At 40.6% G+C, this 17366-nt stretch overlaps 1 protein-coding gene across 1 annotated transcript in view; it reads left to right on the plus strand.

The window, feature by feature from the left end:
• The window catches only part of LRP1B (LDL receptor related protein 1B), a 1094775-nt gene that overhangs the window by 608163 nt on the left and 469246 nt on the right, over positions 1–17366 (plus strand). The window contains exons 14-16 of the mRNA XM_075284520.1: positions 745–934; positions 14813–14935; positions 15753–15893. Of these exons, the coding sequence (XP_075140621.1) occupies positions 745–934; positions 14813–14935; positions 15753–15893 (454 nt within the window). The remainder of the gene's footprint in view (positions 1–744; positions 935–14812; positions 14936–15752; positions 15894–17366) is intronic.

The raw sequence follows: 17366 nt of genomic DNA on the forward strand, positions 1-17366 counted from the left end.
CCCCCCAAGGCTCCTGGGCCCCGGTGTGACTACACTCTCTGCACCCCCTCATGTTACGCCCCTGCTCCTATTCATGCCAACATGTGAATGGAAGAAAAGTACAATCCACAACTTAGGCTCCATTCACTGCTATGGGGCTTCAGATTCCAATCTGTCTCGATGCCCCATGGTGGTGACTGGAACGCCAGCCATACAAGCACACTGAATTTCCATTCATAAGGAGGAGGCATGGGAAACTTTCAGGCCCCCATTTATCTGATCACTGGGAGTCCCAGCTGATGTACCTACATGGCTCTGACCTAGTCCCTTATTCCTATCCTGTAGCTAGGAAATGAGTGTCAAAACCCTTGTAAGCTAAGCTAAGGATTGACACACATGTATATACCGGAGAATTGTGTCAATGTCTAACACATATGGGTATTGCTATTGACTTTATTGATATTTACTGTCATGTGACTATAGCTTAAGACGGGCTAATGGTAAAATGATTGGTCACCTGACCGGGCCACTGTTTCTGTACCCTTGTTTTGTTGTTGGACTTTATACGTTGATTTTTTTCTCAATAAAAATGAAATTTAAAGTAAATAAAATGATTGTCACCTCCGTGTCATGTAAACTCAATAGAGAGGAAAGATAAGGAAGGACACATCTGTATACAGAGGATCAGAAACACCGTCATCCAATGGAACCCCCCATCGTCCTATACACTTGTTATTATCTATCACTTGATGTTTTATTTTCCAGGTAGTCGGTAGTGGGAAAGAGCTCAATCATCCTTTCGGACTCTCTCATCACGGTCATTATGTCTTCTGGACAGACTACATGAACGGCTATATATTTCAGCTCAATCTGAAAACAAATAATATCACTCTCCTAAGACAAGAGAGGCCACCACTCTTCGGACTCCAGATTTATGACCCAAGGAAACAGCAAGGTAAAATACATAATCAAACATAAAGCAGAATACGCCGCAAGGAATGACGTGACTTTATTTTATACCTTGTTACTGTAACAATTTTCTTTCTAGAATGAGGAGAAACCCATAATACGTGAAATAAGTGCAAGCAAGTCCAATTACAATGTAATTTGTGGAACGGTATTATCTGCAGATTTAAATTATCTTCCTGTAGGTTCTTCACAAATACAACTTCACTTTAATTCATTTTTGTGAATTTCCTGCATTTAAGAAAACTGACATTTTCAGAGAGATTAAGAAAGACAAGAAAGGATTGTGTCACGCAGAAGCGAATGTATCTTGATATGCTGAATAAATTGTGCCGTGCCAAGATTATACTAAATAGACTGCGAAAACCTGATCAAGCCGAGGTCAAGAAGATAAGACGGAGGGGTTAGACGAGGGTTACATTTAATAAGGAGGCATTGCATGTTTTTGGCCATTATATAAGAGATTAGAAAACATGGAAACCAATTTGTGGTCATGTGTGGAATTGTTAAGTGCCATTCTAGGACATGGAGCTGATGTGCTCTTTGGAGGGGAGGGGGGAGTAGCCATGTTTATTCTAGTTACAAAAAACCCCAGAAAAATATATAACTCTGATTTGATTCCCCTACTCTTTTACATGTGGAGCCACCGATCACTGCATTGAGGTGGCCATATGGATCCTTACTAGAGATGAGTGAGTAGTACTCTATTGAGTAGGTATTCGATCGAATACTACGGTATTCGAAATACTCGTACTCGATCGAGTACCACTCGCTATTCGAATGTAAAAGTTTGATGCAAAACCATCATTGATTGGCTGAATGATATAGAGTCGGCCAATCAACGCTGGTTCTTCTCCTACCTTTAGAAGTCTTCTCCGTGCAGCTTCCCCGCGGCGTCTTCCAGCTCTGAATTCACTCTGCCAGGCATCAGGCCTGGGCAGAGCCGACTGTGCATGTCTGCTTGTAGTGCAGGCATGCTCAGTCAGCTCTGCCCAGGCCCGATGCCTGGCAGAGTGAATGATGAGCCGGAAGATGCCGCGGGGACGCTGCACGGAGAAGACTTCTCGGAGGATCCAGCCCGACTCTCACTCGTGGACTTGGTAAGTATAATTTGATCGAACATTGTCTACCCCTGAAATGAGCATTTCCCCCCCATAGACTATAATAGGGTTCCATATTCGATTTGAGTAGTCGAATATTGAGGGGCTACTCAAAACGAATATCGAACCTCAAACATTTTACTGTTCGCTCATCTCTAATCCTTACCACTGTGACCAATGTGGTCTTTGCGGGCCACCACTAAGGTTGTGCAATCCTTGAGGGTCAACAGTAGCTCCACCAGCAAAAAGTGGACACACACTAGATACCTGGTTACACACTGTGTAACATCTTTATTCCAGATGGTGACGTATAACAATTATGGTGCAAAGAAAACTCTCACAGTAGTGCAGAACAGTAACTTCTGTAGGCTTCAGGTCTGGGTTATGGGTAAAAGCAATGCAACATAGGCTTAACCCTTCCCTATACAACAGCCCAACTGTTCGAGGTCTGAGTCCACACCACCTTACATCCAGCCTCACCTTGATCATCAGTAAGGAATTCCAGGCCATATATATTGGAAGCTGTGGTTTGGGATGGACCCATTAATGTAGTTTACGTGGCCTTCAGTGCTGATAATAGGGTTCCTTAATAAAAAAAGAGGAGCCACTTTGTATTTAGATATAGGGAAAAGGTAGAAATAATTGCCCCAGGGGAATAACACCATTGCAAATCCAAAGAAATTGCAGTATTTGCCCACTGTGAACCTGCAAACCAGCTCAATACTAAATATCCTATGAATAAAACCATCAATTGCTTGGAGGACTCAAGAAAACTGGACTGCTTGCATACAGAACCTTATAGAAAAAGCCTATGTCCTGCTTCAATCTTTGTAATGTTGCTTGTTTTATGGTTTGCCCCATTAGCACCGATGTCAGGGTCACAGCTTTAGATGCTTTTTGCATATATGAGGCAGAATGAATCAAATGTCTCCATCAAGACCAATGCAACTGATACTGATGAAACCAGCATTATAAATGGCCATGGTTATAAATGGGGCACTATAATAAATTTGTCATTGAGGTTCAGGAGCTACAAGCTGTGGGATATTGGGTTCCTATGGCATTAGAAATAGTTAAAGTCTCAGAAAGAAAGTGAAGCAATGCTCTCTCCTTACCGTGCATGGTGGAGGAGAACAGATGCTCCACCCATGAGCAGCTGTGCAGGGGCCGGCCTGGCTGATAATTGGTCCACCATATACAACCTACTAGGATTGTGTTCTTTTGGGTGGTTGGATACCATACAAACTATTTGCCAAGTTTTTCCCCAAACCATGCATTGTGGAACTTTAGTTACACAAATAGCTTAAAATCAATAAAAATACAGATACAGTAAAGCAAAGTACTGCAAAGTGACTAAACTTTTTCTATAGATTTTAACTGTGAAATTGTGTTAACAGTAGAATTTCGCTATAACCATTTGTTGTAGGGGAGATAAGCCTCAGTCGTCTGGGACGCGCATCGCAATAAAGCAACATTGATTATGGATACATTTTATCTAATTCCTTAACAAGTAAATTGTACGGCAGCCGGGACGTTCACAATTAAGTATATGATTACTCTGCAGAAAAAATTGCAAGAAACGTTGCAAGAAATATCTGCGTTCAGGGCCAAATAAGAGTCATGGCAACTTTATGATACGGTGGCAATCACAATGTTTCATTCCCTCTACCCCGGAGGCTGCAGTCTACACGGAAAATAATGACACACAAAATGTTTCAAAGCTGTAGTTAAGCGATCAATTGTTTTTAATTCTCCAGAAAACAAGCGTGCTTCCATTTCAATGCAGAGAGTCAAACGCTGCAGCGAGAAATAGACTATTCCACTCTAGGGCAAAAAAACATTGTGTAGTTTTGTAAAATGAAGCAAAAGTCAGGATTGGAAAAGCTGTGATACAGTTCTGGTTAACATTATAGAGTAGTATGGCTTCAGGTTAGTTTTTTGTAATACAATGTTCAGCCACAAGGGGCAGTATAGTTTCAGTTGTTATTAATATTACAGAATAATATAGCTTCAGCTTCTCTTTCTGTTATATCATGTTCAGCCACAAGTGGCAGTATAGTTTAATTGTTATTAACATTATAGAGTAGTATGGCTTCAGGTTTTGTTTGTTATACCATGCTCAGCCACAAGGGGCAGTAGAGTTTCAGTTGTTATTAACATTACAGAATGATATAGCTTCAGCTTCTCATTCTGTTATACCATGCTCAGCCACAAGGGGCAGGAGAGTTTCAATTATTAACATTACATTATAATATAGCTTCAGCTTCTCCTTTTGTTATACCATGTTCAGCCACAAGGGGCAGGAGAGTTTCAATTATTAACATTGCAGAATAATATAGCTTCAGCTTCTCTTTCTGCTATACCATGTTCAGCCACAAGGGGCAGTATAGTTTTAATTGTTATTAATATTGCAGAATATCATAGCTTCAGCTTCTCTTTCTGTTATACCATGCTCAGCCACAAGGGGCAGTAGAGTTTCAGTTGTTTCTTAACATTACAGAATAATATAGCTTCAGCTTCTCTTTCTGTTGTACCATGCTCAACCACAAGGGGCAGTATATTTTTCAGAAATTATATTTATTTTTATTTTATTATTATTATGCTTTAACAGGGTGTTTTAAAGGTGTTGTCCTTGTCTGTTGAAAATGATATTTTTGGCCAGACTTATTAATCACCTAAGCCACTTTTATGGCACAACGCAGGGGTTTGCAACTTTTGAAAAACCATTTGTGAGAACATTTGTTGCATTTTCCTGAGGAGATACAATACAACAGTCTTGATAAGTGCCCTCAATCTTATATTTATAGCTGTGCCCTTCCTTAGCTTTATATTATTTATATCATATCCTAAGACTAAGAAATGATAAGCTTTGAAATAAACATGATTTTGCGATAACTTATTGGAATTGGAAGCTGTTTATGCTGTAGGTGTCTACATGTGGCCACCCAGTGGTTGTTGTGCCAATTGCATCCTGGTAAGGTTTTTACCAACATGTTGTGATCATGTAGTCTATAATTATAGCGAAAAATGGAAGTTGTAAGAAAAGTTGCAGAAAGAAAAGGTAAATGTTAAAGATGGGTGAACCTCCGAGGATTTGTATTATCCCATGTTCGGATGAAGCGATCCTCCAGTTTGTTTCGGTCTGAACTTGCTTGGATAGAAGTGAATGTGAAATTACAGTATTATAATAGGGGGAGTCGGCAAAAATAAAAACTATTTATACTTACCTTCTGTTATCTCTTTTGGATGTCCTTGCAGTGTCCGTCTCTGCCTCCTCCCGGCGTCCGGCACTCCCCCACAGAATATCTCCTTGACTATATGGTGTTGACCAACATATACATACACTGTCTACCAATAAATATTTGGACACCGGTGGTAGAATCAAAAAACAACATTTATCCCTATCCAATAGTTGGTAGAACCCAGCAGATTCTTCCTTACGGATGGGATTGATCAACACAATTGTCCCGGATGCCTGGTGACTCTCCTGGTGTATGGGAGCCATCGGTTTCTCTGGCCAGCACTCGTCGGTCTCTAGTATCTCCCAGTTTTGGGGCTCTGCCGTCTCGGGGCACATTCCGACAATTACCGTTCACCTTCCACTTCGTATATCACATAGGCCACTGTCCATTTTGGGTAATTCAGTTTGTTTTGCTATGTCCCTTAAGGATCGACCATTTCTGTGGTACCTGACAATTACCCCTTTCTCAAAGTCGGACAACTCTGCACTTCGTGGCATCTTGCATGCGACTAATGTCAATGCTGTTTCCTATTTTGTGACGTACATCACGACCGCAGATATCTTCATTTGCATGGGTGTCCAAATACTTAATGGTAGACAGTGTATCATAAATCTTCTCACTCCAGGGCACCAGAGAGCAGGGATAATACATTAACAATGCTCAGAATGCCAGTTATCAAATGGAAGTAGAAAGGAGACCAAATAAATTCATCCAGTCCTCATGTGTTGACCCATTCGACCCCTTGAACCATTGCCACCCCAATAGTCACGCCTTTGTCTGTACTAGGCATAGCCACTAGAGATGAGTGAGTAGTGTTCGATCGAGTAGGTGTTCGATCGAATACTACGGTATTCGAGATACTCGTACTCAATCGAACACTACTAGCTGTTCGAAGTTTAAGGTTCGATGCAGAACCAGTGTTGATTGGCAGAATGCTATACATTCTGCCAATCAACACTGGTTCTTCTCTTACCTTTCCGAAGTCTTCTCCACGCTGCGTCCCCGCGTCTTCTTCCAGGTGGAATTCACTCTGCCTAGGCATCGGGGCCTAGGCAGAGCCGACTGTGCATGCCCGCACTACAAACGCCCCGATGCCTAGGCAGAGTGAATTCCAGCCAGAAGATGCCGCGGGGGCGATGCGCCGGGAGAAGAATTCAAGGGGAATCCAGCCCGACCGTCACTCGTGGACTTGGTAAGTATAATTGTATCAAATTTTGCCTACCCCTGAAACGAGCATTTCCCCCCATAGACTATAATGGGGTTCTAAATCCGTTCGAACAGCTGAACAGTGTGCGGCTGTTCGAATCAGATTTCGAACCTCGGACATTTTAGTGTTCACTCATCTCTAATAGCCACCATTGTATCTATGGCACTGAGTAGACAATGTAAGGGAAGGCATTGCTCACTGGAACCCTGGACATTGGAAGTTGATCTGGAAGTTGATCCATTATATATTAATGGTGCTATATAAATAAATAATAATAATAATAATAATAATAATAATAATAATAATAATATTGATGACCTTTCCAAATGATCAACTTTAAAGTCCTAAAATCCCTTTAATATAGATCTAAATTTCTTATATAAAAACCCCTACATTATAGCAAATCCCACCATTAAAACACCAGCAAAGCCCATTTCCACTGCTTCGCCATCCCCTACCCATAAATCAGATGAAGGGTAATACAATCCAGCCTTGTAAAGCAGAACATTACCAGGAATTTTGCTTTATTAAGATTTTTTTTAAAATTTTTAATATTATCATGATTGAGTCAACCGGTGAAATATTTCCGAGCTTTGTACAACCAGTACATGCTATTTTGGCAGCACAGTTAAATACATGGTGTAAATTAAGCAAGCCATCTTCTTCCCCCCTTAGGCTCCGATATTAGCACATATAGCCATCTGCTTACTGGAAAGCGTTTGCTTGTGTCGAGCTCCACCGCTGATTCTGATCCTGGCTTTGCAGCTGCTGTTTGTGTTCCATTATTTTGCTATAGATTACTCATTCGCGTAGTATCGGCAGCAGCTACACCGGGTGCTATTTACAATATGGCGGTGGCAATGAAACATCTGACACCGCAACAATACGTCTGTATTTGGCCACCGTATCTCTTACAGTTACCCTTTATAATTATGACGCTCTATCGTTTGCAAAATATGCCACTACCGTGAAAAGACGACGTTGCTGTGCGTGTTGTGCGACTTCGGCTCAGCCAAAGTCATTCATTTCCTTGCCAGTGGAAGATTAAAATAATAATAATCCTGTGTTGTCACAAAATATTATAAAAGCTTATGGTGCTTTAAACCTCCTATGTGATTAAATCCGCTGGTTTGGGCCGACGGTTTTTGGCTTCATGGAAAATGTACAGTTAGCATGATGAAGCATGTTATTATCCCGGAACGGCTTCGGCTAGCGAACCTGACGGGCAGGGCACAGCTATACACAATACTTAGTGTAACATTACAGCTTAGTGAGTTAAGCCTGGGAACCTTGAATGTGTTTGAGATGGAAAAATCTCCAAAAACTAAAGAAATCACATTATTAATGAGTTAAAGGGATTCTACCATTAAAACCTCTTTTTTTTTGTGGATAAGACGTCGGAATAGCCTTTAGAAAGGCTATTCGTCTCTTACCTTTAGATGTGATCTCCGCCGCGCCGTTCCGTAGAAATACTGGTTTTTACCGGTGTGTAAATTAGTTCTCTGGCAGCGATGGGGGCGGGCTCCAGCGCTGAAAATGCGATGGGGGTGTCCCCACTGCTGCTCGAGAACACGATCTTCGGCTGGCTCTGTCGCCTTCCTTCTGCGTCACCTCCAACGCCTGCACAGTTGACTCTGCCAGGGAGACACCAGCCAAGCCCTTTAAAGAGGACCATTCACCACCTACACCAATTCCAACTCTTTGTATCCTTTAATATGTATTGATCTACTGATTCAAACACCACTGGAATTTTTTCTCTAGGGCCTGCCATTCCTGAGCAATCAGTGCTGTTAATTTCAGCACCCAATATGCTAATTAGGATTTGTTAGATGGGTGATCCTGGGTTGGAGAAGATAGTCTGAGACTTCCCATCTGACATTAGAGAGCCTAATTAGCATATTATCTGTTCAAGTAACAACACTAATTGCTCAGGAATGGTGGGGGCTAGACAAAAAATTCCAACTGCACAGAATCAGTGGAGCAGCAACTATTGAAGGAAACAAAGAGTTGATGTTGGTGGAGGTGGTGAAAGGTCCTCATTAAGCCATTTCACAGGACACTTTCTGTTCTAAGCATATGGCCCGATATAATCAATTCCATACATATACAATTACAGTCATATTTGCCATCAACATATACAGCATGACTGTGCTTCCAGTACAGGTGGGGGAAAGCCAATGGATCCTGACCAAATGTACGATATATCACATGGGCCACATCTTTTTGGTATGCATGTGGCCATTAAAGTCCCTAGGTATGATAATCTCTATATTCTTACAGTACACTGCAAACATTACCAAAAAGACCTGATACAAATGCTAACAATAAGTACCGTAATGTATGTATTGTACAGAAAAATGTAGCCAGTTATGTGAGGTTGAGTCAGGCATTGACAGTTGATTTGGCCCTTACATCAGACAATGAGTATTCGGACTGATCGCATTACTACTGCTACCACTTGGTTTCTTTCCATTGTATCAAAATAAAATATTGTAAGCAATGAACATGACCTTAATGGAAATACAGCGTATAGGTCCTGCTCTACGTTTCCAATTGGCTTGAGATGTTCTGATAGGAGTGGCGTAAGAAGACAACCTTTAAAAGAAAATTAAAAAATTGGGTCACTCATAAGGCTCGACAGAGTCATGCAAAAAAATTTAATATGCGGTAAGGAGACGCTCATCAGTGTAGGAAACTAGACGGCTAGATTGTGAATCCCACCAGGGAGAAGGACTGAGGTGTAGATTGTGTTGGTCATATATAAGTAATGGAAAGTCAATAAAATATACAAGTTCAGTCTTTTGATGCTTAGAATCCATCCTCGGGGTTCTGATAGACATCTGTCTTCAAGAATAAATCAGCATAGAGTATTCTGTGCAGATACTCAACTAACAAGCCTAAACCAAGGATAAGATCAGGAAATTAACTTTGTATGGCAGCCCATGGAGTGACTATTATTCGGGACCAGGAGGGACCACATGTGCTGCCATAAAGTGCCTTATCATATGGCTATGTGTACAACACATTCATGCATCATAGTGTGGTATGGACCCATAGTGGACCCCTGTAGGCCTCTTATCTTATAGGTGGAATACTTCTTTAGAGGTGTTCATATGAAAGTATAGTATCCTAGAAACACTAGGTGAGATTTACCAAGCAAATACTGAATTCTGTCCTGATTTGTGCACAAACTTCCATGTGGTATCCAGCGCGAAACCTGTGGAGAGAAAAGTGCTGCTTGCATGCCTTAGGGTTTGTGAATTAAGTTGCACTAACACAAATTTGCACCCAAAAATTGGAACAAGATAACCTAGACAATAGGTGGTGTAAAGTTAGACAAAAGTATCTAAAATTGTAAAAAATGGATCATCAAATTTGAGCCCCAAATTGGCACATGTTTGGGCAGCTTGTTCATAGTTTCCACCGTATAAGTGATAGAGGTGCAATGAGGAGCTTGTTTTCCCCAAGCAATGGCCCTAGACATTTTGCTAAACACAAGGAGGGGCAGATTCATGGGAATTAATAGTTGGTACAAAATTGGATGTACAACAGGCAGTTGGCACAGAGACCGCCTGAGAGCAGGATGCAACCTGGAGGCCATGAAGTCAGACTGAGAATAGACCAAGCACCAGAGTTTGGAAGAAGCCAAAACTCTGAGTTCCAATAGCGGTGCATAGGCAACTTAATAAACTAGTTGAAATTTCCAATATGGTTGGCGTTTCTGTGCCCAACACCTGCACCAATACAGAATTAATAAAACCGCCCCACTGTTTGTAGAAGAATAATACCTAGTGTGTCATATGGAGTCACCATACAGGAGAATGTAGTGGGGCTACTAACCCATAATATTGCCTTCTATTTCCTTTTGGAAGTTCTGTGCAGATGCATCTATGTTGTGATCACTAGAGCAAAAATGGCTGCTAGAGATGAGCGAGTAGTATTTGATTGAGTAGGTATTCAATCGAATACTACAGTATTCGAAATACTCGTACTCGATCGTGTACCACTTGCTGTTCAAATGGAAAAATGCAATGCAGAACAAGCATTGATTGGCCGAATGCTACACAGTTGGCCGACCAATGATGGTTCTTCTCCTACCTTTAGAAGCCTTCTCTTCGCTGCATTCCCGCGGCGTCTTTCGGCTCTGAATTCACTCTGCTAGGCATCGATCCTGGGCAGAGCCGACTGCGCATGCCCGCGCTACAAGAAAATGGCCGCTTTGACTGTAAGCGAACATCCGCAGTTGGCTCTGCCCAGGCCCGATATCTGGCAGAGTGAATTCATTGCCAGATGATGACGTGGGGACGCTGCGCGGAGAAGACATCTCGGCGAATCCAGCCCAACCCTCACTCGTGGACTTGGTAAGTTCAGTTTGATCGAATGTTGCCTACCCCTGAAACGAGCATTTTCCCCCCCATAGAGTATAATAGGATTCAATATTCGATTTGAGTAGTCGAATATTGAGGGGCTACTCGAAACGAATATCGAACATCGAGTATTTAACTACTCGCTCATCTCTAATGGCTGCCGAACAACCGCAAAAAAAGTCATATGGAAAAACTTCCGTACCTGAGTTAGAAAGGCAATTTACCTCTTACAAAGTGCTACTCTCGCCATGTACATTCTGTCCTTGACTACTTGAAATTCCTTTTCTTTTGATTCGATGCAGATTGAATTTTTTTTTTTATTCCTTAATGGAATTTATTAATATAAGTGTTCAGATTTGCATAGGATACAAAAACATTCCTGCTTATTCCAAGGTTGTACATGCAGTCTATGGAGAGAGGATGGGCTGCCATTCGAGTGTCACGATACGAGTTTTTATATAGTTTGTCATATCATTTGGATTAGCTCGCGGTCCAAACGTGGTAAAGAGCTCATGAAGAATCATCTCTCTCGCTAGTTCTTTTTCGTAAACTTTTTGTAAACATCCCAAATTACATTTACGCTTTGAAAATGATAAAACTGCCATGGTTTCCAGGCCGCGGTGCGGGCACGGTAACCTCATTTGATTATTTGCCCACATAAATTAAATATTTATGGCCGGCAGTATGTTTTAAATTGCTCTTATTCCATTTTATTATTGTCTGCAAATTGTCCTCGAGGCCCGAATTCTAACTACATGCATGTTATTGCATCTATATTTTATCCAATTTTCTTGGCCATGACACGTCCTGCGCGATGTTCCTCGTAGACGCTTTCTGTGTTTGTTTTCTCTTAAGAAGCTTCGGTATCACACGTGAAAAATAAAATGGAATATTATTTCCTGGGAAAGAGTTGGTGATGTATGAAATTATATTGGACGGCTGGCTTAGGAATAAGAAAATAAACCAGTTATATCTAGGCAGCGGCTATAGACTCTTTAATATTATAGAGAAGCAGAAGCTCATGGACCTCAATGGGAAATCCACAGCACGGCCATCCACGCCCTGAGTCTGTGCACTGTGTAGGTGCTCCAATGTAGGTCCTATGATTAATGGCTTGGAAACAGTGAGAACCACAAGCATATCTGAGCCACAATTGCGCCACTTTGTCATTTTCTGAGTTGCATGTGCCTTTTCCGAAAAATGGCCAAAGCAGGGTGGAGGGGTGGAGGGGTGGTTTAGGTAGGCCAAGGAAGAGATGCCTCAGACCTCGGATTTCCTATCACTGCCATAAATTATAGCAGAAATCTACTCCAGCACACTGACATAGGGAAATAGGGAGAGCTGGCAGCTTGCGGTTATGCAGGAGCTGACTTTTTCTCATAGGAATGCATTGACCAGTGTTGATTGACCAAATGCTATACAGTGTACAGCATTTGGCCAATCAACGTTGGTTCTGCCGGAGGCTCGTCTGTGATGAGGCGGAGTCTAAGATTGGACCAGAGCAGTCTTCATTGTGGTCCAATCTTAGACTCCGCCTTGTCACAAATGAGCCTCCAGCAGAACCAGCATTGATTGGCCGAATGCTGTACAGCATTGATTGGCCGAATGCTGTACACTGTATAGCATTTGGGCAATCAACGCTGGTCAATGCGTTCCTATGAGAAAAAGTCAGCACCCGCATAACCAAAAGCTGCCAGCTCTCCCGACTAACAAGGACGAGCCTGCTGCAGAACCAGCGTTGATTTGCCAAATGCTATACAGTGTATAGCATTTGGCAAATCAACGCTGGTTCTGAATCAAATCTTTACTGCAAATAGCGATAGTATTCGAATGAGTATGAGTATTTCGAATACCGTAGTATATGTTTGAATACCTACTCAATCGAATACTACTCGCTCATCTCTAGTTAGCATCAGTTAGTGTCCGTTTTTTATACTGTCCGGGTTTTTTTGTTTCTGCTTTCTGAGCATGTGCAGAAAAACTGGACACAAAATAACAGACAGTAACTGATAGCTATCACTTACTGTCCGTTATCCATAGACTTCAATGTTAAAAAAATAATGGACGCCTGATGCCCATCATGAATCCATGTTTTTATGGACACAACAGTCCTCTATGTTGGATTTTTTGTCCACGAAAACTATGTATATGTGATGGATTGGGTGTGTAATGAACCCTAACAGTCACTAATGGACAGAAGATACAATCCCATTGAATTCAACGGAAATTTTAATGGATTTTTGATGGTTCAGTTGGTGTCCATTGCTAAAATCTTGTACTGACGGTCACCAACAGTAGTGTGAACGCCCCCTAGCATTAAAGCGGTGACTATGGTGGAAGAGATGTATAGAGCAATGGCCAAACAAGTCTCTAATAATTGTAGGTGTCAACTGATCCTTACTGATTTTACCTTAATCACCCATCCTATACATTGTTGATAAATTTCAGGAACTTCCCTTTAACTTTATCCCTTTAACCTTCTGCTTTGGTGATTCCGCTAATGACATTGAAAATACAAGAACTGAACCAATACTAAACTATTTGTATTGCCCATTCATTCCTTTTCATTTGTATTAAAGGAATTGTCCAGGACTATAATATTTATTGCAGTGTCCCCTTCTTTACCTCTGTATATTGTATAGTGTCTGTGCTTGGTATATACTCAGCATCCTTCATGTGAATGGGACTGAGCTACAGCATGATCATGTGATCAATGGATATGACATCACCGGCCTGAAAAGAAGTGGAATTCCATGTTGTAGTCCTTAGGCAGCACAGTGGTTCAGTAGTTAGCAATGAAACCTTGAAAAGCTGGAGCTCTGGGTTCAAATCCTGCCAAGGATGACATCTGCAAGGAGTTTGTATGTTTTCTGTGGTTTTTCTCCCACATTCCAAAAACATACTCATAGGGGGAAAAGCTATGTGTATATATATATATATATATATATATATATATATATATATATATATATATATATATATCATAGTCCTGGACAACCTTTTAAAAAAAAAACTCTTAATTTCCAAATTCTAAGTGTTTTTAAGTGGGTTGAGATGTGTAGGTCTCATGGGTGGACGTCATGTTTCAGATTTTGCATTGAATCCAAGAAGTGACACAACATAATGACTAGAGATGAGCGAGTAGTATTCGATCGAGTAGGTATTCGAATACTACGGTATTCAAAATACTCGTACTCGATCGAACACTAGTAGCTGTTTGAAGTTAGGATGCAGAACAAGAATTGATTGGCAGAATGCTATACATTGCTAATCAACGCTGGTTCTTCTCTTACCTTTAGAAGTCTTCCCCTGCGCAGCGTCCCCGCGTCCTCTTCCAGCTCTGAATTCACTCTGCTTAGGCATCGGGCCTGGGCAGAGCCAACTGCGCATGCCCGCGCATGCGCAGTCAGCTCTGCCTAGGCCCGATGCATAGCAGAGTGAATTCAAGGCCGGAAGAGGACACGGGGACGTTGCGCAGGGAGAAGAATCCAGCCCGACCCTCACTCATGGGCTTGGTAAGTAGAATTGGATCGAATGTTGCCTACCCCTGAAACGAGCATTTCCCCCCTAGACTATAATGAGGTTCGAAACCCATTCAAACAGTGTGTGGCTGTTCGAATCGGATTTCGAACCTTGAACAATTTAGTGTTCGCTCATCTCTAACAATGACCCCATGGAGAAAAAATAAAAAATTCTTACAGTTTTAGTGAAATAATCAGCTCTAATAATTTCAGCGCAATAAATTGCGCTGTATGCTGAAAAATTGGATCATAATAAAAGTTGTGATGGTTTAGAATTTTTTCCTCTTTTTGTTATTTATGGCTTGATTTTCCCGTTAGAGCAGCCCGCAGTGAGCGACCAGACTGAGGATATTTCACGTCTGCGGTGAATGTAATGTCAATGTTTCAGTTCACATTATTGGATGCTAAGGTGTATGTTTTATGACTGCAGGTGACAACGCTTGCCGGATAAACAATGGAGGCTGTGGTACACTTTGCCTTGCCATTCCTGGAGGGAGAGTTTGTGGTTGTGCTGATAACCAGCATTTGGATGAAAACAATTCGACTTGTGTGTGTAAGGCTCCATCAAAGATTTCTTTGTTTTCTTCTCAGCATTTGCATAGTAAGACTGCAGAAAAAAAAAAAAACACTCACAGACCTGCAAACCTTTCACATAAGAGTAAGCCTTAAGGAATCACCAACAACTTACAATACAACATACAAGGTGCCTTATGGGGAAAAAGCAAAAACATTCACTCAGAATAAGAAATTTTCTTGAAAGTAATAAAACTTGACTTTCTTGAGATTCTAAAGTATTTCTTGCCATTGAGCAGATTTTTTTATGCATTATTTATGGCCCTAATTATATAAAGAGCACACAGCATTAACAAAACATGTGCGGGGGGCTGGGGGGCTCCTTGAGGAGCCCATCAGCTGGTGGATGTCTTAAAAGATTGGGTTGGCAGGATGAGGTAGCTCTTGAGATATACTGTCTCTCAGATAATGAGAGTCTTATTTATTATTATCCTGTTAGCAATGGATATATATATATATATATATATATATATATATATATATATATATATATATAATTGCACTGATTTCTTAGATGTTTTCGGACTAAAAAATTTTGCACGCAAGTATCATTTTCTTAGATAGTGCAGGGTAACATCTTAAGCTCCACATAGTAGTTTACACTCATCTTAGGCTGCATTCATTAGAATCCAAAACACATTGCATCTTCAGGGGTCCCTGTACTTCCTGCAGCATCTGCAACAAGTAGCGGGACCCCTGAAGACATCTGTATTTTACTTAGATACACTAAGTTTGCAAGAAATCCAAAAAAACAACCAAATCTAACACTTTTTCTATTGTGTTCTCTTAATTTTCAGTTAACAGTGATGAGACCTTGCCAAAGTTGTGTAATTTGGAAGAGTTTCAGTGCAAAAATCAGCATTGTATCCAAGAAAGCTGGAAATGTGATGGAGAAGATGATTGCCTGGATGGAAGCGATGAAGATTTTGGAGCTTGTTGTAAGTGATTTTTTAAAGTTATCCAGAAATCTGTTGTTGAAAGTGAAGTGGCCTAAGCTTTTTCATATAGATAGATATGAGATAGATAAATAGATAGATAGATAGATAGATAGATAGATAGATAGGAGATGGATAGATAGATAGATAGATAGATAGATAGATAGATGATAGATAGATAGATAGATAGATAGATAGATAGATAGATAGGAGATAGATAGATAGGAGATAGATAGATAGATAGATAGATAGATAGATAGATAGATAGATAGATAGATAGATAGATAGATAGATGGATAGAACTTATTATTAGGTCTTTGGAGGAAAACATATTTTCTAAAGTATAGTGACCTGAGATCTTAGAAATGTACTCAAACGTTTCTTGAAAACAAGTTACATATGTGACCTTTTGCGAGGTCGTTGTACCAGAACACTAGAGTTCCATCTGTCTAGAGTTACTAGAGTTGAAATATAACAAAAACTATATCATTTTGGCTTCATAGTGATTGTACTAAGCCCCAGAATGTAACATGCTATTTTTACAACAAAGTAAACACAATAAAAGAAAATCACGTAAGAAAATTGCTCAATTTTTTCTACAATTTCACCACCTTCTGAATTTTTTTCCAGCTTCCCCATACATCATATGGAATATTTAATGGTACCATTAGGAAACACAACAATAGAAAAAAAAAGTTATGGCTCTTAGAAGGTGGGGAGAACAAAAAAGAAAGACACAATGATTGGCATTGATGAGATCTAACAAGTCTAAGTCATCAGTTTTACAATCTCAAGACTAAGCAGACTCAATAATTTTTTACAACTTCCTTAAACTCTCCGTACCAAAATCTTTACTTCTGGGGGACCCGGAGGGCGAGGACAATTATTAAGCTGTAGCCACAACAATATTAATGTGATGTATCCAAGGTGACCTCTAGTGAACTCTTCTGTTTGTTGAAAGTTGTATATTATCTGCTTTAATTATCTCTCGTCAGCATTGCTTAAGGTCAAGTGGATCATAAAGCAAGTTTCAGGGACACATAATTCCACAAGCAATGAAAATTAATGAGAGAGATTTACTATATTCATGCTAATTGTTCAGTACAAAAGTCTGGATTCTCATTTGTTGAAATAATTAGAGTATTGCAAAAATTCACCTAAGACTTTGAACTGGGAAATCTTTGTAGTTCAGTTGTTATCTCATCCTAAGGTGTCAACATAATTTACTTGGACTTGATGGACTTGTGACTCTTTTCGAGTTTGTAGCCTTGGTATGTAATTGTCTAAGAATTATTCCCATCACTGACACAAACTTTGTGAGCAATGGGACCACTATCAATCTTAAAGGGGTTGCCCAGGAATGTCTATTTACTTACCTGGTCTGGCAGAATGCTTTTGATAGGATTGTGACATTGCCGGAACCTAGAGGTTATGATCGGTTGTTTGACTCCCTGGGTTGCTCTTGCCCCCCACCAG

This window comes from Leptodactylus fuscus, chromosome 8 (genome assembly GCF_031893055.1).
Source record: "Leptodactylus fuscus isolate aLepFus1 chromosome 8, aLepFus1.hap2, whole genome shotgun sequence".
Classification (NCBI taxonomy): Eukaryota; Metazoa; Chordata; class Amphibia; order Anura; family Leptodactylidae; genus Leptodactylus; species Leptodactylus fuscus.